Raw genomic sequence first — 23,226 nt, forward strand, 5'->3', positions numbered from 1 at the left:
CTATTATCAAAGGAAAAAAACCACTGGCGTATTTGAAATTTGTAATATAAATGAAAACCTAGATGCCCCCCCAAGTGTCCTCCTGCTTGTGCCCTTGTTAAAAAACACTATGAAAATGCCTTTCACTTAAAGCAAATCTAAACCTCAATGAGACAGTCCCCTTACTCCAGTGAAAATTGCCCATATCAAAAAACAAGCAAAACGCCCCAAACAACAAATGTTTAAGTGTATGAAGCTTCATATACTGTTGGTGGGAATGTAGACTGGTTGAGCCCCTATGAAAAACAGTATGGATGTTCCTCAAAATATTAAAAATAGATTTGTCAAATGATCCAGCAATTCCACTCCTGGTATCTACCTAGTGAATACAAAATCATTAGCCCAAATGGATATATGCACTTCTACAATCACTGCACTATTTACTATAATCAAATTATGGAAACAACCTAAATGCTCAATGACAGAGCTGTGAATAAGAAGATGTGGTATATATATAAACAATGAACACTACTCAGCTATATTAAAAAAAAAAAAATGAACTCATGGACAGAACTGGAGGGGATCAGGGTTAATAAGTCAGAAGGAGAAAGATGATTTCACGCACCTAGAAAATAGAGGAGGGAAAAAGAACTAATAAACTAAACCAAAACAAACCCTGGGAATAGGACTACAGAGCTGAGAGTACTGAGGCGGGGCGGGGAGTAAGGGTGGAAACAAAGGGACCCACTGGCTTATGGTACAGCCTAAAGTCCCACATTTCCGTATCTCCACTGTGATTCAGGGCAGCAGCAGACAGTACAGCTTGGTGTTCTCAAGGCTCCACTGTTTGCCAAGAGGCTGGATGCCGTGATTTCTGTTGCCAGGCAAGGCTTGTCTGTCCCTGTCTAGAAAATATACTTCACTTGACCTCTGCTTCTACACTCTGTCCTCTTTGGATAACACTTTGTTTATATCCATTTTATTTTACTTCTTTTTAAAATTCTCACCCTTTGTGTCCTGTTCTATGTTTTCAGCAGTGTCTACTCAGTCGTGGGTTTGCCCCACACACCTCTCCCTGAAGCCCACTCTGGGCAAGAGAAGCTCTCACCCATACTGTGTTTAAGGCAGTCTGAGCCGACTGACAGACACTGAATTCTATACTTTTAAATGATCATAATTTTATATAATGTGAATTCTACCTCAATTTTAAAAGAAAATCAAAGTCCATATATCTTTTTAATTCCGAAATCTGACCCTATTTCTGGTACATAGGCACATAATTCCTTGTTTCTTTCCCAGTCTACACCAACCGGGCAAAAGTGAGCTCTGCTATGCACCTACAATGCTATCTTCAGGAATCTATTGCATTTATCACTGCTCTGATACCGATGTCTTAACTCGTCACACATCATAACCTTGAGTATGGACCAAGTGTTCTTACTAACATTTTGATCCTTCATTATACTCAACACATCCCCGTGCACCAGAACATTTTCAATAAGCAGTTTATCAGTGAACAAAAAGTCGTTTAGTCAAGTACTTAATTAATCTATCTAGCAAGGAGGAAGAGAGAAACAGCATCAAGGAGGAATTACCATAATCTGCCCTACTTCTTATTCCCAGTCTACCTGTCATCCTAAGTAGCTTCACCAGCCACCCAGTGCCCAAGGCAGCAAGAGGCCTTTGATTCATTACTTTCTATTACGTCCCACAACAAACTGGCCAGAAAGTTCTGTTTATTCTCCTTCCCATATAGATCCCTAATTCAATCTCTTCTCCATGTTGTCTCTGCTGTTCTAGCCCTCATTACCACTGTTCATCTGAACTACTGCAAATGCCTCCTCCAGCCTCTGACTTTCATTCTATTCATTGCCCAAACTGAAAACCTCTTCCTTGCTTAAGGTCTCACCCCAAACTCAATTCTTTACTGTGACCTCCATGTCTAAGGGATCTAGGTTCTGCCCACCTGTCCTACCTCATCTGTACCACCTCTCCTTCTGCAGTTCCAATCATGCAGATCCAGGTCTTCTTTCTCTTCCTCAAACTCAAATTTGTTACCATCGATTCCCCCCACCCCTGTACGAAACCCATCTTCATCTCTGTTGTATATGTCAACATATTTCTATGCTTCTTGTTTGAGTTGACTTTTAACAAACAAATCCATTTAAATTATATGGTTGTTTTCCCATCTGAGGTAAGTTCCTTCAATTTTACTTATTTTTTATAACAAACAAACAAAAAAAGCAATGACAAAACACCCACCACCATCCTTCAGACCCTTCACCTTTCTCCCACCCTCACCCCCTTCACTCTGGTATCCTCAGTTATCAGTGTCCACTGGTTTATTTTTAATTTGTTTTGCAAGTTCACCCACTTTGGTTCCTTGTAGTTAGTCCCCACATCGGTGAAATCATCCAATATTTATCTTTATAAAATAAAGTCATTTGGTTTAAAGAGGAAGCTGGGAGAGCTGACCATGTCAGTTAACCACGAAGCACTTCAGATGAAGCAAAACAACACCAAGTAGTTAACACAGAGAGACTCCAAATACATTTCACTTGCTTCTTGGCATCAACTGTTATCCTTAAAAATTCACAGCCACCTTAGAATATTTTATTTTTTATTTTTTTAAAAAGATTTATTTATTTATTTATACAAGAACTGGGGTACAGGCCAGATGTGCAGGAGGGTGAGAGGATTCACCAGAGACAGAGCGGGGAACAGAACAGGCAGACTGACGAAATACACTGCTGAGGGAAGCAGCGGGCACAACAGGAGTGGTCTGCCAGCCATGTGGGACCCTCGCCAGCCGGCCAGGATCAAACCAGCCTACAGAGGCTGCGGACAGCTTCATAGCGCGGCGCTCAACCACCTGCGCCACCAGGTGAGGCCCCTTAGAATATTTTAATAGTATGATGGACTTATTGTTATAAATGAGGTTTTTTTAAAATAGGCTCAATGAATTTAAAATAGTTTCCTGTAATACAGGAGTTTCTCTAACAGTATGAGAAAATTACAGGAGATGATTTTACATTCTCTTTCTGTGCTGGTAGTGCTAAGCAACCACATTAATGCTCACCAACTTAGAGGGTCTAATAGATAACATTTATAATTTTTTTATTAGTTTAATTGAAATAATTCAATTTAATTGAAATAATTCAATTTCAATTTAAAAGCTAAAACAAGGTGTGTTAGTAAAGCACGTAACACTCTTACTTCTCTACAAATATCCAAATTCAAAAACATATTAAAAATGACTCCTGACTAAGGTCATTTAAATGAATACAGCCAAAAGGTCAACAGCTACATTTATTTTTACTATTATCTTTGCCTTAAAGATAAAAAATCTCTAATATGATATAACTCAAATATAAAGACAGTCTTACCGGGTAATTTCTTTTCTAGCTGTTGCTGTTCATCTTCTAAGACAGGTTCTTCTGGTAACCTCTGATCTACTGATGATGAGCTTACAACAGATATACCACTGCCAGATCGAACTCTTCTGCAATTATGGGTATGAGGGGCGGGGAAGAAAAGAAATGAAATAGAATCACATAAAGGGGGTCTAGGTAGAACTGAGCAAATTACGGGAATATATTTTTAAAGTATATGTGGTATCACGGGGCAAATTTCATTTATATAGAGGAAAAGACAAAGACTTGGTTCTTTCGACTCATAAAGAACTATTTAAAAATAAATATTACACATTTGAATGCCCTCACACTCCAGGTGCCCAGCTTGTTCAAACCACCAGAAGCAGGACAACTCCAAAGGACAAATTAGTTAATGATCATAAAATGGTTAGAACAGTACCTGTGTGTGCAAGTGTTTGCGGCTGTTGCCACTACTTTCTCATGTATTTTAAATTCCTCCAAGAATCAAATTTCTCCAAGGGAATATAAGCAGCTCAGTTCACTGGGCACATCTCGTTTCCCCTTACACAGTCTCTCCACTTAATCTCTCAATAAACCCGAGACGTCTACACCTTAGAGTTGTGAGAACAAATTTTACTCCCTTCAAGCCACTAACCTTGGCTCTTCTAAACTCATCCATCTCTTTATGATGCTTTTTTTTTAACAGCTTCCAGGGTCGTGTCCCCTGGTGATTCCACAGGATTTTGGAGACAAACATCCCAGCTACTATTTTATTCCCACACAGTCACAGTTTTCTCATTTTGCTCCTGGCCTGATGTGCTGACAGTGGTGGCTTCATTTCTCTTACTTTTATAAGGATTTTTTTCCCCAAGAATTAATTGATGTTTAAGGAATTAAGACAGAGGGTTTTTTTTTCTTATTCTGAAAGATTTTTAATAGAATTGATATGCATAGAAAGAGAAGAAAGGATTTCAAATAATAGATTCCCAATAAAACTCCAAAAATTACCCATTGCCTCAAGGATAAATGCCCCAGCCAAAGAGGCTGGGGATGCTGGGACTCAGAAGTTTGCCGCATCTAAAGGTGCCTTCTGGCAGGGAACCATAAGAAAGGGGTTAGGCAGGTCTAGAAAGCTGGGACAGAAGGAAAGACTGAAAATCCAAAATATATCACATACTCCACCACCAGGCCAAGATAACAGCTGCTACCACCTCTGCCAAGGGTGGGGAGCAGTCTCCCCACACGTTTCTCTCTTACATGTCTCCGCCAAGTTATCTCTACACGTCTCTCCTCTATGTGTCTCCCAGAAATTCTCATCTATGTTCCTTTCTCTTTATTCATGCTCAGAAGCTCTCACTGTCTCTCAGGTTAAGCCTTGAGATACAGCCATGTGGGAGGGCAAGGGGAGTCTGCATGGGACTGGCAGGGAGAACATTCCAGTCACTGTACATTTCCCCCACTGGACCTTGGTCTATTCTCTCAGTATCTCCATTCAGCCTCTATTTCAAACCAGGATCATCTCATTATCTTCCTGGCTATATGTAACTTCTATATTGCCGGCATTTTGTTACCTCTGGAATATAAACAAATATAGACTTTACAGGCAGAATCTCCTTGTTTTATTTTCCACATATAGCTTGAAACAATTTCACTTTAATTGCTATTAGTTTCTGGTGAGCTTCAATTATACAGATTGGTCCAAAATCACCAATCTTTTGATGTTGTACTTGATTGATTTACTAATATACTATAAGTACTTTAAAGCACAGAATAGGCTTAGGATTAACACAGAACCAAGATGAGAAGATTTTCTTGACTTCATGGCTATTTCATTCACTTGCCAGGAACAACGCGACTGCAAGATGTGCAGTCAACCAAGTCATCTGGAATTTATGTCTCAGCACATAATTTCCCCGAAGAGCCAAATGCTCCTTACCTAAAGGAAGGTGGGATGTATTCTGGGGGCAGGACGGGTGGCAGGGGTTGGCCAGACATAGCGACATCAATTAGGTGCATAGCCAGGATAAATTCTTCTGCTGTGAGTTTTCCATCTTGATCGATGTCAGAAAGATTCCTATTTAACACAAAGTTAGTTGTGATCTGGCTTCATGCTTGTTAGTATTCATGATTGATTTTAATGTTCTAGTTTCTTACTCTGACTCTACTCCAAATGAGTTTCTCTGTGCCTCAATTTACTAAAATAGTACCTATTGCATGCTGATTTTGCAAAGATAACGAGACAATCCACGAAGTTGGGATGGTGTTCAGCACTCAACAAATGTCAGCTATAATTCTAATTATATTCTGCAACCCCATTTAACTGTGTCATACTCATATTCCGTGAGTCTTTAAACACCATGCTCAGCAAACCATAGCGTTAGATAGTCTCTATCACACTGAATTCAGTCACAGATAATAGCTAATAAATGGACAGGCAGTTTTAACAATAAAAGTTATTTAAAAACAAAAAGTAGACCCGATTCTGCTCACTGGGCTGAGCAGGCCTGCAAAAGTGGATCGATCTTTATGGCCCTCTGCCAGTGTCAAGGTGTTTTTCCTTCTTGATCTCAGGATTAATCACAATTCTTCATAATAAATGGGCCTAAGCAGCCAATTAAAGTAAACAGATTTTTCTAACAAGTCCAAGAATGTGTTTTTTTTTCAAAGATTTATTTATTCATTTATACAAGCACTGGGTACAGTCAGAAGCACAGGAGGGTGAGAGAATTCACCTGAGCCAGAGCGGGGAACAGAACAGGCAGACTGACAAAACACACTGCTGAGGGGAGCAGCGGGCGCGGCAGGAGAGGTCTGCGTGTCATGTGGGACCCTCGCCAGCGGCTGGGGATGGAACCAGCGCTGCAGAGGCTGCAGGCAGCCTCGCAGCCCAGCGCTCATTGCTGCGCCACCAGGGAGGCCCAAGAATGTGGTTTTTACCTAACGATTCTAGACACCAAAGTTGCTCCCTAGACTGCCAAAGGGACAGATACTACCTTGGGAGACTGGCCTTGCTCATGCATAAATCAAAAATTATTCTTAAATGTGCCATTTCCTTTGGTGGCATAAAATCGTTTTTCCCCCCAGAAATCACTTCCAAACCATGACCTTCAGACAGTCTGCCAGTTCTAAAAGACACGTTCAGTTGTGTAGCAGCCATGATGCACAAAACAGTTTCCCCACCACCCAAAGTGTCTTCCTGTCTCTTTCCAGTCAATCCCTTCCTTTGCACCCAGTCCCTGGCAGCCACTGATCTCCTTTCCATTCCTCTAGTTTTGCCTTTCCCAGATGCCAGGCATCTGGAACCCACAGGTGAAACCCCTGCCTCTCTTCCTTGCCTTTCCACACCCCACTACAGATACTCTTAGCATAGAAGGCAGGTGGAATTCTCACTTGTTTTCCCTCCTATTTGCGTTTCATTAAAACGTCTTTTCAGGTGTAGCAGGATATAAACATTCCAGTAGAAGTCTCAGGTATCTTTACCAAAGAGAACAAATTATCAATGCGAATTTTTAAATAAACATTTCAATATATTCCAGTATCGTAACAACAACCTAATAAACTGTCAATCAACCTGCATCAATGTTAGATCTTAAGTTACTATTTCACAAGGTCCTAAGATACTGGTACAAACCCACACTTAAAGAAGTCTGGGCAAGTTGCAGACATAGATATTTGGTGACTGGCCTATTATTGCCATCATTCTACTGCAACAAGCAGACCCCCTTTAAGACGATGCAGAAAGTTACCAGGATATGAAGGAAGTATGTCTAGAACTTGGCCAATTATGCAGCAACCCTATGAATGTGCCTTGCTGCAAATATAGGAACCTAGCATGTGATCATAGAAGACCAGATTTATTACCCTGGCAGAAGCAATAGGCAATGACTAACTGAGAGATACACTCTTCTTAAGAAACCATCTGGTTACACTGGTATGTAAGGAATCCTGCAGGATCTGGCAATGTTCATCTATGACTATTGAAAAGCATGCAGAATACACAAAGAGACATTCATGTCTCCCGATCAAAGTATACAGTATCATCTCTGATGAAGCACTGCCAAATATATATACATATTATACACACACACATATGTAAATAAATAAAACTTGAACCTGAGGGGTTGTTCTCAACCAAGAAAGACTGATTTTGTGGCCCCAGAACAACTGCCAATTTCTAGAGACATTTTTGATTGTCAAAAGTGGAAGTAGGGGTTATGCTATTGGCATCTGGTAGGACGAGGTCAGAGGTACGGCTAACCATCCCACAACTCACAGGACAGCCCCCCAGAGCATCAACTTGTCAGGCCCAGAATGTCAACAGTGCTGAGGTTGAGAACCTTGCTGCAGATCAACTTATAAGAAATAGAGGAGTTACATTTACACCATAAGGATGCAATCATCAAAAGTTAGACTATAAGAAACTATAGAACAAATGGTCGGGATTTTTAGGGGAGGGAAGATTGGAGAACAATGCAAGGGGGTAGTTTATAAAATAAAGATTAATTGTTACAAAGTATAGACTTATTTCAGTTGATTTTGAATAAATCAACTCTAAAAAGATTACAAGAATCTAAAAAAAAATTATACAATATACTTTAACTTAATGACAAGAATTGCCATTAAAACCTTTAGGTGGACGAACTGGTATTATACTCATGTTGCAAAAAAAAAAAACCCTACCTCTTTCAGAAATATAAGCTAAAATATTTATTGATGAAAATGATATAATGACTGAAATTTGGGTTAAAATAATTGCCAGGGAGGAGGAGCAAACCAAAGGTGGCCATGAATTGAGAATTCCGTAAGCTGTCTTATTAATTTTTGAGAATTCATTATATTAAATCTCTCTGCTTCTATATTTTTCAAAATATAAAGGGGAAAACATAAGAAAGGCAATCACAACTCACTGAAAACTAAGTGTACATCACCTATCCCCCCTATAAGAAACAATATTGAAGACTCATGAGACCATACCGCTCTAAGAATGAAGTTTCCACACTATACAAACTAAGGAACTTTCCATTCCTTACCATATTGAAGCCAGTTGAGCCTGTGGTAAACTTGACTGCATAAGGATCGTTCTTGCTTGAGGACCTAAACAAAAACCAGGGACAAGAATGTCATAATGAGTCAGCAAATCTTCACTGTCCAGGAATACCCTGGTGCTGTGCAACCTCACACAATCGATGTTTATCTTTTGTTTATACTGAAACTATTTGGTCTCATCTAATCAGGTACTGATGGTATAATAAACTAAATCCAGCTGGCACTTCATCTAAACTTTTAAAGTAACTCACTGAGGGCTAACCTACCGCACACTATGTTAAGTCTCATTGTCAAAACAGTACCTTTTTTAAAGAAGCAATCACAGTGCTTTAAACAATATTTGCCATTACCCAAGGAAATAAAGCCCCCATAGGGGAAAAAAAAGAGGGGGAAAAAGCAGAACACAGCAGTGTCCGGCACATATTCAACAAGTTTGTGTTAAATGTGTGATTAATGAAGAATGAGGATGTAAAAGCTTAGCGTTTCAACACATAATCTCCCCTTTGTCCAGATACCAACTCTCTTTATATCAGGTTTTATTTACAAAGCTGAAATTTGTTCTCTCTATTCAGTATCTTCTGCATCTGCCTGCTGTTTCCACCACAAGTACCATCAGACACACTCAGGGAAGGTTAGAGGGAACTCTTCTAACCATTTCATTATACAGACTTTTAAGAAGAAATGACTTGTTGCACAAATGATATCACAGCCAAGATTGGATGCATTTCCTATGTTAGCAATTAAAAAGAATCCTGGGGATTTCAACTCTCCTCTCCTCTCCACATCAGCTCTCATTTCTTAAATACTTGTATCTTTATTTCTGGCGTGAAACTAGCTTTCATTATCAGACAAGCTATAACGGAAGCTGCCAGGGTTACAGTAACCACTGCCAGAGACAGAGAGACAAGTATATCTGATTGCCAGCACTGCCTCTTGAGGTGCGATCCCAGGATGATGAATGGACCAAGAAGGGGAAGCTGTAGCAGTTGTGTTGGAAGATTCTGGGGCACAAAATTTTAGTTTTGGCTATTCATTTATGAAATGGCACCTCATTTAAAAAGCACACACACAGTGGCTGAGTTTTGCACAGCTGGAAGCAGCTGTTAGGGATCTCTGAGAATCTCTGTAGGGACCCAGCACAGAAAGTTCCAGAGAATAAATAGCAGAGGAAGCGCAGAAGTCCTGACCCCTGTCTGGGTTCAGTCTGGGTGACTTGGAACAGGCAGTTTCTTCATTGTGTTGGGCCCTAGTTTTCTCATTTCAGAGGTCCCTTCCAAATTCACAAATCAACAATCCATCTTGTAAGGAACCACAATGTGGAGCTCAGCATAGAGCTAGCACAGAAAAAGTGCTCAATAAATGGACAATACTTCACTCTTATATACATATGAGCAGAAAAGCACGTGTTATAGACATGGATATTTACATGGATACAACTTAATTGTGCAGACTGCACAGGGTCAAGTGAACAGTATCTACTGATAAAGCAGTCCCTCTTGGAATCCCTCCTGACGGCCCCTCCCACCAAGTCAGTGGACCCCCAACAGTGCAGTGAGCGCTCTGCTGAGCCTGCTTACTACATTCCACGTGATGCTGTGTGTGGCTGGGGAACACTGATCCTAACTGCTGCTCAGTGCACCACTGTGTGAAACGTCACTATCTGTTCTCCTGCTGGTAGACATGCAGGTAGTTTGGGGTTTGGGACTATGAATAGGGAGCAGTCTAAGTTTTGGTAAATGTTTGTATAGTTTCTCTTGGGTTTGTGTGTGCATACAGGCAACATCTAAGAATCACAAATAATCTTTACTGAGTAACTGTGAAGTTGCAAAGGTTCTGTGGCATAATGGAATGGGGAAAGTCCACTGATGCTTTTATTCCCTCTCTCACACTGTACTTATAAGCTTGGCAACATTAAAGGAGAAATAGCAAAATTTTAGTAAAGCCTTAATTTATACTGGTAGAGATTCTCTCCACTCTACAACTATATAAAAGATATTCAATACTTCACTGACTCCCAACAAAAAGTATAACAATAAATGAATAGCCCTGGACCTGTAGAGCAGATGTGGATCCCAGTCCAGACTCTTCCCACTCCCTGACATGTGACATAAACAAGATTACTTTCCCTCTATAAAATGAAGTTCTTGCATCTCTGAGAGGAGGGATGATAATAGAACAGGGATTGGAAAATCACAGCTCTAAGGCCCTATCTGGTCCACTTCCCGCTTTTATAAATAAAGTTTTACTGAAACATAGCCGGGCCTGTCCATTTAAGCATGACATAAAGTTGCTTTCACACCACAGTGGCAAAGGTGAGTGATTGCAACAGTGTCTGGATGCAAGCCTAAAATGTTTGTTATCTTGCTCTTTACAGAGATGTTTATTCACCCCTGCACAGGAAGATCACAATTGTCTTTTGCAATTCTAATACTTGATCTACATGTCCTAAGACAAGGTTGTGAAACATTAGTCAGCAAAAGCTAAGATCACATCTTAGCACAACAGGACAGCATGTACTTGAGTTCTGAGGCACACAACTTCTTGTGGAAGCCTAGATCATGGGAGGTACCAATTGTGGAGCACTGGCTTATCTGGAAACACTGCAGACTAAGAGTTTAGCATTTGTGATTTTTGCATGAAGAGCATATATATTTTTTCAGGACACAAGAAGATCGTAAGATACCTCCTTGAGAAGGGGTTAGCATTAATGGGATTATCAGAAACTCTAGAGATACTTACATAACCTTGATACACTAGACCCTCTTTATTTGATAAGACAGTCTCTTTTAAGAGCATGTAATACCATACACACCAAGTTGTGAAGGAATAAGGGAGTGTCCACCTACTGTGATATAGCAACTAAATCAGCCCAGGTGGTCAGTGGAGTAAACTAAAGCACCGATGGGACAGCTTCACTTCTCACAGTGGACAAGCGAGTGCACAAGCTCAGAAAGCCTCACTTTCTTTTGCTTGGGACCAATTAATGGTTTCTTATGCCCACAACAGACACGCAAGATGTAGTCAGAATTTGATAGCATCCAAAAGAAATTTGTGGAAGTAAAACAGGAAGGGTAACCAGGAACCCCTCTAACCACCAGCAGCACAGAGGCGATGAGCCAGGCTGTAGGTTACACACAGTTCTGGGGGCGCTCACTACATTTCCAACCCAGTCCAAAACACACGACTGTGAGTAGTGAAAGTGATGTATGAGGCAAACCTAGATCCTCCCTTCACTAATGTTAAAACAAATGACAATTACATTTGTTTTAATAGTTTACATTTGTTTATAATTGTTTAATTGTCATTTTAATGACAATTACACCTCAACAGAGCTAGGGGAAAACAAAATTTCCACAGTTCCTATACTTCAACTGGTATTCATAACACAAGAAGGTCCAACTCCAAGGATGAAAAATATTGCACTGGATTAAGAAATTATAATTATGTACAAGTTTTAAAAATTCCTTTAATTCCTTTCAGTTAAGAACACACACACACACACACACACACACACACACACAAAATAAATAAAGGAAAGAAAAAAGAGAGAAATCACATATTTCATTCAAGTCTCTCTATATTCTGGGGTCTTCCCTCAACTTCCTTGATATTTCTTCTGTTCCTAAAATGAACTGCTTTTAGGGTTCAGGATTCATACAATTATCTTCAGAGTTGTGATCATGACAATGATCTTTGTATTTCACCCATTTCAACAAACCAGCTGTTTTCATCAGAGCCACCTAAACGCACTGCATGATGTGTCCTCCATATACCAAAAACCAACTGAATTTCTTTTATTTCTTTCTATTTTTCCATTTGCTTAATTCAATTACTTTCAGTTGTCATGACTTAAAAAAATCTGGTTTGAAAGCAAAGCTCCCACCTTAAATTCTGGCCTGGACAAAAACAGTAGTAAGAGTGCAGCTCAACACCAGCACAACCTGTGCTCCCCAGTGTGTTTCAAATTTTACTTTCTGCCTCAGGTATTAAAAGTTAAAGACAGTCAAGGACCTGGGCCAATATCTTTGGGATGTAAACACTGCACTTTAGGCATAAAATATACATCCTACCAAGAGAGGATTAACATCATATCTGGATACTATTTTAATTAGCTCACAGCAAACAACGACAATGCTCTGAAGAACTGTTTTCAAATTCAGTAGCAAGGTAGTTCTGGGTCTCTATTGAGCACTGGTGTCAAAACAGCCACACCAAACCACACCTACAACTGCTGTACTGAGTACTGCTTCAGGGCCCAATTAGCTGGGCAGGTTTCCACTCTCTGTCTCAAAACCACCAGGACTGAGTGGACACAGCAGACAGACAAGAGTGGACGCTGATCACTCACACCTTCAGGTACAATTATGTATTTATTAGGGGTGACTGCTGAGACCCTGTATGGGGACAGAGTTCAAGATTAGATCGGAACCCTTCTAATTGTTGCCCAATCCCAACATTTTTAAATAAGGATGAATTTTTCTTTTGGGAGTAAAAATTGCAATTTTAAGTGACAGCAAAAAAGCATAAGAACCAGAAATGCAATGTATTTTGTGTTATGCGCCATGCACGCCCCTCCACCCCAGGGAAGCCAGCCCTGTCTCCCTTCCTTTCCCATGTGTTAAAGGACAGTTACATTTTCCCCTTTTATATTTAATATTTGCATCAGAGGTCTCTATGTTCTTTCAATCAAGTTATGCTTATCTTTATAACTCTCTAACAATCTTAAGTGTTGGACCCTCTCGTTAGAAAGGTTTCTGCGAGGTATCATAAAACCTTTTTTTTTTTTTTTAATTTACTAGATCACATAACTTAACTCTGGTCTTTCATAAATGAAGAAATAAGATCCAACTAGGCAACGTGACCTGAACGGCACAGGCAGGTTCCAAACCCCCAGAACAGTTTCCCTTGGCCTGCACCCTGCCTTAATCTCCAATTCCGAGCAGGCAGTTTCAAGTTCATCAAGAAAGCTGGACTGCAGAACTTGAACCAGTTTCTGTTTGCTGGTGCTCTGATTTGCATTCTAGTGGCTTTTGGGATGCAGGAGAAACCTGGGTCTATGTTCCATTTTACCAAGAAATGCTGCAGTGAAAGCCTGAGGCACGGGAGAATAAAGTAACTACAGTTTTATCAGTAGATGAGAACTTAAGAGGGATAGTGAAAAGCCTACTTCAAATAAAGCAAGTACAGAAAGATTTGAAAAATACCTTTGGCCCAATAGCTGGAAACAACTTGTAAGCAGAATAAAGGTTATCTTTCACCCAAACCGTTCTTATTGGTAAATACCTGTTAAGTGTCCACTCATAGTTTTGTCATGACTGTTGAATAATTGCCTGTATTTCAGTCTGGATGACTGAGGAACAGCCCATTCTGCCCCTGGGGGCGCGCTGTGGGGAGAGCAGGGACGGGAGGGAGAAGGATTAATCAACAGGAAGGGACAGTCTGAGAAATTTTTTAAAAAACAGGAAACCAAGAACATCTCTAGAAAACTTGCTCTAACATTTTACCCATTTTTCAATCATTCTTTCTGCAATAAATATTTTCCTTTTTCTTTTTAAGTTATAAATGTTCTCTCAAAATAGAGCGGCTCGCTATTTTTTCAGAACCAAGGATAAACACCACAGGTCAGGTGGCTGCTTCAAGTTGTATACACAATGGAATCACTGAAAGGCTTGACAACAGTGTGGAAAATATCCTCGGTACTGAGGCAATAAACAATGTCCAGACTTTTCTAAATTTCTAGAATAGTCCTCTTTTAGTTTAAAAGGCAAGGCTAACAGCAAACAAATAAAGTGCCTTTAATGATATTAACTCTTTTTAAATGTTTAACATTCTACCACCAAAACACAAGGATGTATTTCTCCACAAAGGGAACTTATTTCATACCGGGATGTTACAGTCCCACAAATGGAGGGCGTCCCAGAGAGGAAGCATGGGCAGCAATCTGGGCAGCATGGAGGGAGCTCTGCTTTCCTGACCCCGGGACCAGTGCCACCTCTCCCTGCCAACAGGCAGCTACCCTAACCTGAGCAGGGTACCCCAGCAGCAGCCGTTCTGGGTCTAGACCACCTTAGAGATGACTTGCTCAGATAAGTTCCCACACAGGTAGGTGCCCGGGGCTGGTTACAGCCTGATGTCTCAACGGGCAATTTAGACACAAGGACTGAGCTGACAGCAAAAAAAAAAAAAAAAAAAAATCCTCAGCAGATTACAACTAACACCCCCATTTGAAATTCCCTTTCAACAAAACATCTATTTTTCACATATAAAAGCAAATTTTAATCATAAATTGAACTTCTTAGTCATCATTTATTCATGTTATCAATATACTTTACATTATAAAGCAGAGGAAATGCCCCCAAACATTTGGCAATGGCATTAAATTGACCGTTTTTTACATTCACCATTTTATTTAAAATTCACCACTTTTATAAATTTCTTAATGAAAAAAAACACTTACCAAGACCTACTCTGCTGTGAAAAGTTCTGCAACAGCTCTCTCATTTTAAACTAACTAAAGTTTTGCTGATTTCACCTCCTGCCTATATGTCAAGAAGTTAATTATCTTTCTCCCTCACCCCAGAACTGTAGGGTGTTCCACACAGAAGCTGTCCCAGATTACACTTATCAAGTCAGAACTTTCTGCCAAATTCCTGAGAATTTAAATGCACTGAAAACACACCAGCAAATAACCAAAAATAGATGCCATTACAAAAATTTGCTAGAAATTCAAATTATTGAAAAGCTGAATGACTGAAAAAACACAACTGTCTTAACAGCATTAACATTTAATAATACTGATCATTCATTCAGTTTCATGTCATAGATGAGTTTTAAGACAGATTTCAAAACTCTTGTGGAGAGTCAGAAAAAAACTCCAAACCTCAGAATGGACTAGAAGGAAGAATAAACAATGGAATTTGGTGTGAGCTGTAGGCCAGGAGTGAGGGACCTGACTCTTTGGATTGATGGCCTCATTCATAATTCTGTGACTACATCTACTACCGAGGCAACTGTGGGGGTTTAAAGGGATGAATGAGGTGTCTGCCAAAGGAATGAGGTGAACCTGCGAGAAATGTCCTCGCATCTTAGGAGTAAAAACTAACTGAAATATAACCCATACAAGTATGCCCTAAACCCAGAAAGAAATATGGTCAGCTCTAAGCTCAGCCACTTGTGAGTCATTACCCTGAGCAAGTCACTTAATGTCCCTGAGCTTCTTCCTTCCTTATCTACAACGGAAAGAACATGGGAAAGTCCTCTTATGAAGAAGAAGATACACAGTCAATGAGTTGGTGTGCCTTATAAGACACTTGGGTTGGTGCTTTTCAGTTCACATATTTTCTTTAAATCATTTTTTTAATGTAATGAATTATCAATTCTATTCAACATATTCTTCTCTCTAAATAGAAAAATAATTTGATTCACTTAAGAAAGATTTCTAATAAGGACTGGGATAAGTGATACAGAATCATCTTCATTCACATCCTTTTTCTCCACAAGTTTTGAGATGACTTAAAAAGTGACTTCTTTTTTCACCTCAGTGCATCAATGTGCAAGGGAAAATACTAGGGGGAAAGTAAACAAAAATATGAAAGACAATATGAAACCAAACTTGGACTAAATCAAAGCAATCAAGACATGTACACTCTTCTAAAATTGAGTCACAAATTTGATTAATAACAACTGCCACTTATCTGAGTAATTCATTTCACAAAAATTGGCCTTAAATTAGGGTTTTCTAACAATCCAGACAGTCTCATGAGGTCATCTGAGATAGAATTAAAAATAAGGCCAACTATGGCTCTAATGTTCATATAAATTTTTTTACATATAAAGTCAAGTGATTAACACCACACAGTTATTTTCCCTCTATGTGGAGGGTTTTTATTTTTCCTATTTTAAAGCAGTTATTGCTACTTATATGTTATCCTCTTATAACACAATATGCAAACTCTTTAAAGGAAATATCACATCGTAGATTTCTGACGGCAAAAATATGAATAAAAGTAACATTACTCCGGATAAAGAAAAGTACTGGTATTCTATAAAATAAGATCGTGAAAAATACAGCTTTAACCAAGTTGCCCATTTTAAAACAAGCAAACTTACCTAGCCACATCAAATGATTGTGCCTTCTGTAATTTAGTGTTTAATTGTGAACCTGGACCAGATCTACTAAAGGAAGAACTCTTTGGCAATGTGGCTGCTGTAAAAAATAAATGCCAAATAATTTTAATTCCACAAAGATAAGACATTTTTCCTTCTGTACAAAACTTAAAATGCATAGCCATCAAACCCGAGGCAGAAATTGTTCTTCCTTCTTACCACCTTGGAATCAAAGATTTATTCTTCATTGCTCCCTGATCGCTCACTGAAAATGTTTCTAGGTTTACTTGTTCCTACTAAAAATCAGCTTACTAAATAGTAATGTTTATACCCTTAAAATTTTATTCATCCGTAAACATTTAGCATCACAGGATATCGGACCTGTTTCAGTAAAGTAAGAGCCTAAATATAAGGCATTTTCCTTAACTGCACTCAAGGAGCTGACATATTAGTTCCAGATGAAGGAGCCAAGAAATCACAGACTTGCAGTCTTAGCCAGATAACATGTGACGCCAGCGAGGTCAACTTTTGTGTCTGATTCAGGCTGGTTAGCTGTGTCAGAAAAACAAGGCTGAACCTTAGCCATATTCCCTTCCTCTTCGCCTGCTGTCTTGCAGCCCTTGTCACAAGTGGCAAAAGAAAAACGACACCGAGTGCGTGGAATCACAATACCAGTGGAAAAACAATTGCCAGGAAATGGCTGACCACCATTATATCTCCAACTACTGCCATATAAGAAAGATAAACTGCAAGTCACAAGAAGTTCCAAAAAAATAAAAAAAGTAGGAAATATTTAGATTTCTTGACTGTCACTTAGACACATGGTCCAACCCAAGGAGCACGTCCAGGAGCGAGGAGGTACAGAAACCATGATTCTAATGCAAAGCAAAAACCCATGTCATTATTGAATTTACTCAGAGATATACTAAAGCACTTTTCTTTCAAATACTTTCCATATTAATATGAATTCATTAAGATTTGTTGACTAAGGCGGTTTATATCTAGAGCTCATGCTTTCTTTTAACTTGAGGAAAGACTTGGAATAAAGTTTCAAATTCAAATTATTGAAAACAGGAAATTTTAATCCTTTCACTCAATGAAACAAGCAGTTAATACTACAGCCTTAATTTATAGTCATTTAATAGATTTCCTTCTCCTTCTGCATGAATCACTGCACCTCCTCAAAAAAAAAAAAATAGTAATACCGTGTTCTTTGTTTTTCCCACAGTCACATAATTCTATTCCTAAGGGACAGGCTTACTTACTAGCAATTCATGACAACTAATAAAAAGTAGTAACCAATACACAAAAATAAAAAAGGTGCAAATATTGTTCAAACTTTATTTGCTCTGATCAAGCCCTTGAAAGGAAAATATGCTCTTGGTTTTGAATTTAACTTCACCTTTGTCCAGAGTTCCAGAATTCCAGTTTCATAATTCCATTCTCCTTTCCCTCTCTCTAACCTAACACATTCCTTTTAATGTGTTGGGAGAAAAAATGAAAAATGAAATTAATGAAGATACTTTCCTCTGAAATAAAATACCATTTAAATATAATCAGAAAGTGAAGTCAGAAAATTTAATAATAAAGAATAAAATGCAAGTTGTAAAAATTCGGCCTAGGGTTTCAACAGGTCACGTACCAGGGTGAGCAAATGCAGGCAGGGGCTGTATAACAGGGGGAGCCCCATTGGCCAGGGGAGGCACTGCTGCTGTAGGAACAGAAGAAACTAGAGGTGGAGACATTCCAACAACTGGAATGGATCCCATTGGCACTGGAGCAACGGCTGTAAGCGGTGGCATGCTGGCAATACCTCCTATCCCTAGGCAAGAAAAAAAAACAACAAAATTCACAAGAAATCAGTCATCAAACATTCCCCTTTAAAATTTGAATTCAGATAAATCGTTTTTTTTTTTTCTTCCAAAGATTTATTTATTTATTTATACAAGCACTGGGTACAGTCAGAAGCGCAGGAGGGTGAGAGAATTCACCAGAGCCAGAGTGGGGAGCAGAACAGGCAGAAGGACCAAGGTACACTGCTGAGGGGAGCAGTGGGCGTGGCAGGAGAGGTCTGCGCACCATGTGGGACCTTCACCCGGCGGCCAGGGATTGAACCAGTGCTGCAGAGGCTGCGGGCAACTTCGCAGCCCAGCGCTCAACTGCTGAGCCACCAGGGGAGGCCCAGATAAATCATTCTTAAGAGTACCAAAAAGTATGTCAAAGATCACTGAAAATGGCTTAACACACAACGTGAGGAGGGATCTACTGACCAAAGATGAAGATCAAGAAGAATAATAACTGTTCTGGGGTCTCCCTGGTGGAGCAAGAGTTAAGACGCAACCTATGAAGCTATCAGCAGCCACAGCAGCACGAGTTCGATCCCTGGCCAGGGAGCTACCCACATGGTGCAACAGACCTCTCCTGACTCGCCCACTGCTCCCCTCAGCAATGAATTTCAGTCATTTTGCCTGTTCTGTTTCCCACTCTGTCTCTGGTGAATCCTCTCACACACACCCCCACACCTCTGGCCTGTACCCCAGTTCTTGTATGCATAAATAAATAAATCTTTAAAATAAAACAAACTGTTCTGGTCTGAAGTCAGCAAACAGAATTAAATTCACATAGTCATAATGACATTTGAAAACAAATAAAAAATCCTAATTTGTCACCATAAGTAATAAATTAATTTTTTGAAAACTAGCAAATAAAGGGAGAAATAAATCAAATATTGAATCTACCTTTCCTCTGCCTACTAAACACAAGAGTAACCAAACATTTAACAGGAAAGGTTTTCTTTGCTGAAGTATTCTAACCAACAAATGAAGAAATGACAGAGCTAAAAGAAATGATTCCTCTATTTTTTCTGTCCCAACTTGTGATATTGTGATACAAGAAGATACATATATATATATATATATATATATATATATATATATATGGTCCTTATCCCTGATTCCTGGTTTGTAACACAGAGCTCTTAAAAGTCAGGTAATTTTCTGGGGAGACAAGTAAGATATTGGGAGTGAAGATGCCTGATTTGCCTCCTCTGCATATTTATCAGAATTACAGTTAAACAAAGACAGCAACCCCTAAATAACAAACAGATGATTGCATGATCAAGAGCAAAGTCATGTTGGAAAAGTATAGGAAAAACTGCAAAGTGAATTTGGAACAATGCTGGGGACAGTAAAACCTGTGAGAAGGAGGGGCAGCTGTGGCTGTTAACTCAAAAGCACAACAAGCCCACATTGGGGACTTTAAAATCTGAGAACTGGATCTCCCCAGTGGTGCAGCGATTGAGCGCTGGGCTGTGAAGCTGCCCTCTGCAGTGCCGGTTCGATCCCCGGCCGCCGGTGAGAAACCCACATGGCACAGCAGACCTCTCCTGCCACACCCGTTGCTTCCCTCAGCAGTGTATTTTGTCAGTCTGTCTGTTCTGCTCCCCGCTCTGGCTCTGGTGAATTCTCTTACCCTCCTGTGCTTCCGACTGTACCCAGTGCTTGTATAAATAAATAAATCTTAAAATAAAATAAAATAAAATCTAGGAACTACACCTGAGAAGAAGTTGCAAAGAATCAGCATGCAAGACAGAGCACACAGCATTAGAAAACTACAGGAGTAAGGGCACAGGTAAATGTCTGGAGAGGATGTGGAGAAAGAGGAAACTTAACACATGGTTCTACTGTAAACTGGTATGGCCATTTTGTAAAGTGATCTGGATTTACCTTATAAAAGTAAAAATGGAAAGACCCTGTGATCCAGCAATCCCACTTTGAGCATCTATCCAAATAACATAAAACCATCCCACTCAAAAAATTTTATGCATTACAATGTGTCTTGCAGCATTATTTAAAATAACTCAGACTTAAAAACAATCTTAGTGTCCACTAATACAAGACTGAATCAAGAAGATGTGGTCTATCCACAAAATGGAATATTATTCAGCCATAGGAACAATAAAATGTTACCCACTACAGCCAAATGGAAGCAGTTCAAGGGGATGTGTAGTAAAGCATGTCAGAATGACCAATATTAGATGTTTACATAGATGATTCAGCAAAGCAAAATACTGATAAAAATTAGTTAACACTAATAAAATGAGTTTTCTGAGGGTAAGTGGGAAGAGAGGAAGAAAGGATAAAACATTTTAAATTCTACAATTCAGTGCTCCGCAGAAACAGAAAATATTTTTAAATAAATAGCTGAAGGAGGTTGGGGGAAGACCTGGTAATTCCCTGAGTGATAGGAACATCTTTTATCATAGTTTTTGGTCCTGGTCCCCGGTTCCTAACAAAAGAGCTTCTAAGACCCCCTGGGATGAAAAAAGTGTCTTTTTGTATATTAATGAGGTGGCTGGAGACCCCTAGGTGGCTTCAGGAGCTAGTCACCCTTAGGAGCTAGTCACAGGAAAGACTGAGGAATAATTGGAGGGTTAAAACTTTCAGCTCTGCCCTAGCCTCACCTCCACACAAACCTCAGGGGAGGGTAGAGGGCTTGAAGATTGAGCTAATCACCCAATAGCTATGAGGTAATCAATCGTGTCTATGTAATGGAACCTCCTGCACTAGAGGGTTTGAAGAGCTTCCAAGTTGATGAACACATCTGCATATGGGGATGGTAGTGTACCCCAACCTTATGGGATCAAAAGTGCCTGCACTCTGGATCCTTTAGAACCTTAAGCTACATGCTTCTTCACCTGACTGTTCATCTGTATCCTGTATAACAAACCAGTAAACATAAGTGTTTCCCTGAATTTTGTGACCTCTTCCAGAAAATTATAGGAACCACTGACTTTGTACGGATTGGACAAAAGTTATGAGTACCCAAGGGGCCCATTACTTGTGACTCAAGTCTGAGCTGAGGGCAATCTTGTGGGACTGAGTCCTTAAATCTGTGGAGTCTGACGCTAATGCCAGGCAGTTAGTGTCAAAACTGAATTTAAGATACTAAATGTCCAGAGAGTGTGAAAGTTGGCTGATGTGGTTTTCTTGGTTCATCCTTTCCTTGAAAATCCTAAATATGTTATTCCATTTTCTTCTGGCTCTAAGTGCTGCTGTAAAAAATTCTAAAGATAATCTAATTTTTTCCTTATAAACCATATACTTTCTTTTTCTACATGTCCAAATAATTTTTGTTTTGCTAGAATATACACCTTAGTGTTGATTTTCCAAGTCTATATTTTCATGTACAATATACTCTTTCAAATATTATAGCTTTAAATTCTTTTATTTCAAGAAAGTTGCCTTGAATTAGTTCTTAGCATATGGCCCTACTTTGGTTTTCTTTTTCAAGGACTCCAACTAACTATATATTTAATCTTTGTTCTCTTCAATATTATCACTTTTCTTAAATCCTTTTTGTATCTTGTTTTCAATTCCTTTTAAATTTTGAACTCTTCCTCTTTTTACTATTTCTATTTCTCTTCTGACAGTATCTCTTGAGCAGCTTCTAGGCTAGTCTTCATTTCTGAAGTGACTTTTTCTTTTATTTCTCATTGTTCTCTGAGTTCTGGCTCTTTATTGCTGAGATTTTAAAATTCTGATTTATGTTGGCTTTTCATGATTTGTAGCATTCTCAGTATCTTTCAGCTCGCGATGAAATGGCGGATGACTGGCCCACTGTCATTGTCCATAGGGCTGTTATTCTTTATCCTCTTTTTCCTAATAATAACTTTGCGTGGGATTTGACCTTGCCTGAAACTGCCTGTTGCTCATTCTTGTGTGAGTCTTACTTCCTGGGATTTCCAGCTACCATTCTCCTCCCCCACTTTGGTTAGGCTATGACTTTTTCTTTAGTCTCTAGGTAGCTGCCCTGCTCAATTTTTATTCCACTCCCAGTCACTTCTCAGAGTCAAGTCCTATGCCAAAAGGAAGCCTCCCCAGATCTTCAAATGGCTCTCATCTAAGTAAGCTCAAAAGGCATGTTCTCAGAGAATTCATCCTGATCACCATGTCCCATGGGGGATGGGGGGGGGTGTCTATCATATTACCCCATTTATGGAATTGACTGCACTTTTCTCCCCCTTGAATGATTTATCTATTTGCTGCTTCACCCAACATTACAAGAAGGTCCATCATGGCAGGAGCCATGTCTCGCTCACCACTGCATCCCCAGCAACTAGAACATACAGTAGGGTCTTCAAAATATGGTCTAAAATGTAATAAAATCATGGATTCTGCCCAAAACAACAACAAAAACATCAAGCAAAATATCAATCAAAAAAATCAAATAAAAAAATAAACTCCCCCAAAATAGTTGGATCCAGAGTAAAAGAATTATTCTGTGTGCAAGCGCACTGAAGACAGATACCGAGTTCCCCAGAATACAGCAGGGTGCCCCTGGGCAAGTCACTATGCCACTGTACCCCATTTTTCTCTTAACACAGGGAGTTCAACACGACGACTGCCCAACTCCCAGCCGGCCATGACTGCAGAGTGCTAACATATACATTAACACACCCCAGAAGAGTCCTGCATGGCCCTTGCATGGCTTGGCGACAACAAAGTCCACCTTCATTAGACAGAAATGGAGATAAGGAAACAGAACCTTCAGGAAAAAACTGTGGGTTTGGACAGGCTCCACCTGCACTTTTAGAAATGTAATCTTAAGCAAATTGCTCAACTTCTTGGAATCTAGGCTCTCTCATTTACATAACAGAGGTGATAATTTCAGCATACTTTCAGGGCTGTTCTTGTGTCCAAATAAAATACTACAAGTGCTG

At 39.5% G+C, this 23,226-nt stretch overlaps 1 protein-coding gene across 10 annotated transcripts in view; it reads right to left on the reverse strand.

The window, feature by feature from the left end:
• ITSN1 (intersectin 1) overlaps positions 1 to 23,226 on the reverse strand; it is a 177,139-nt gene that overhangs the window by 82,833 nt on the left and 71,080 nt on the right. For all 10 annotated transcript variants that reach the window (XM_054700299.1, XM_054700298.1, XM_054700300.1 and 7 more), the window contains 6 exons: positions 18,148 to 18,327; positions 16,509 to 16,605; positions 13,683 to 13,783; positions 8,384 to 8,447; positions 5,290 to 5,427; positions 3,366 to 3,481 (listed from right to left, as the gene is read on the reverse strand). In XM_054700299.1, the coding sequence (XP_054556274.1) occupies positions 3,366 to 3,481; positions 5,290 to 5,427; positions 8,384 to 8,447; positions 13,683 to 13,783; positions 16,509 to 16,605; positions 18,148 to 18,327 (696 nt within the window). The remainder of the gene's footprint in view (positions 1 to 3,365; positions 3,482 to 5,289; positions 5,428 to 8,383; positions 8,448 to 13,682; positions 13,784 to 16,508; positions 16,606 to 18,147; positions 18,328 to 23,226) is intronic.

This window comes from Talpa occidentalis, unplaced genomic scaffold, assembly GCF_014898055.3.
Source record: "Talpa occidentalis isolate TD23 unplaced genomic scaffold, MPIMG_talOcc4v2.1 talOcc4.4, whole genome shotgun sequence".
In the NCBI taxonomy this organism is placed as follows: Eukaryota; Metazoa; Chordata; class Mammalia; order Eulipotyphla; family Talpidae; genus Talpa; species Talpa occidentalis.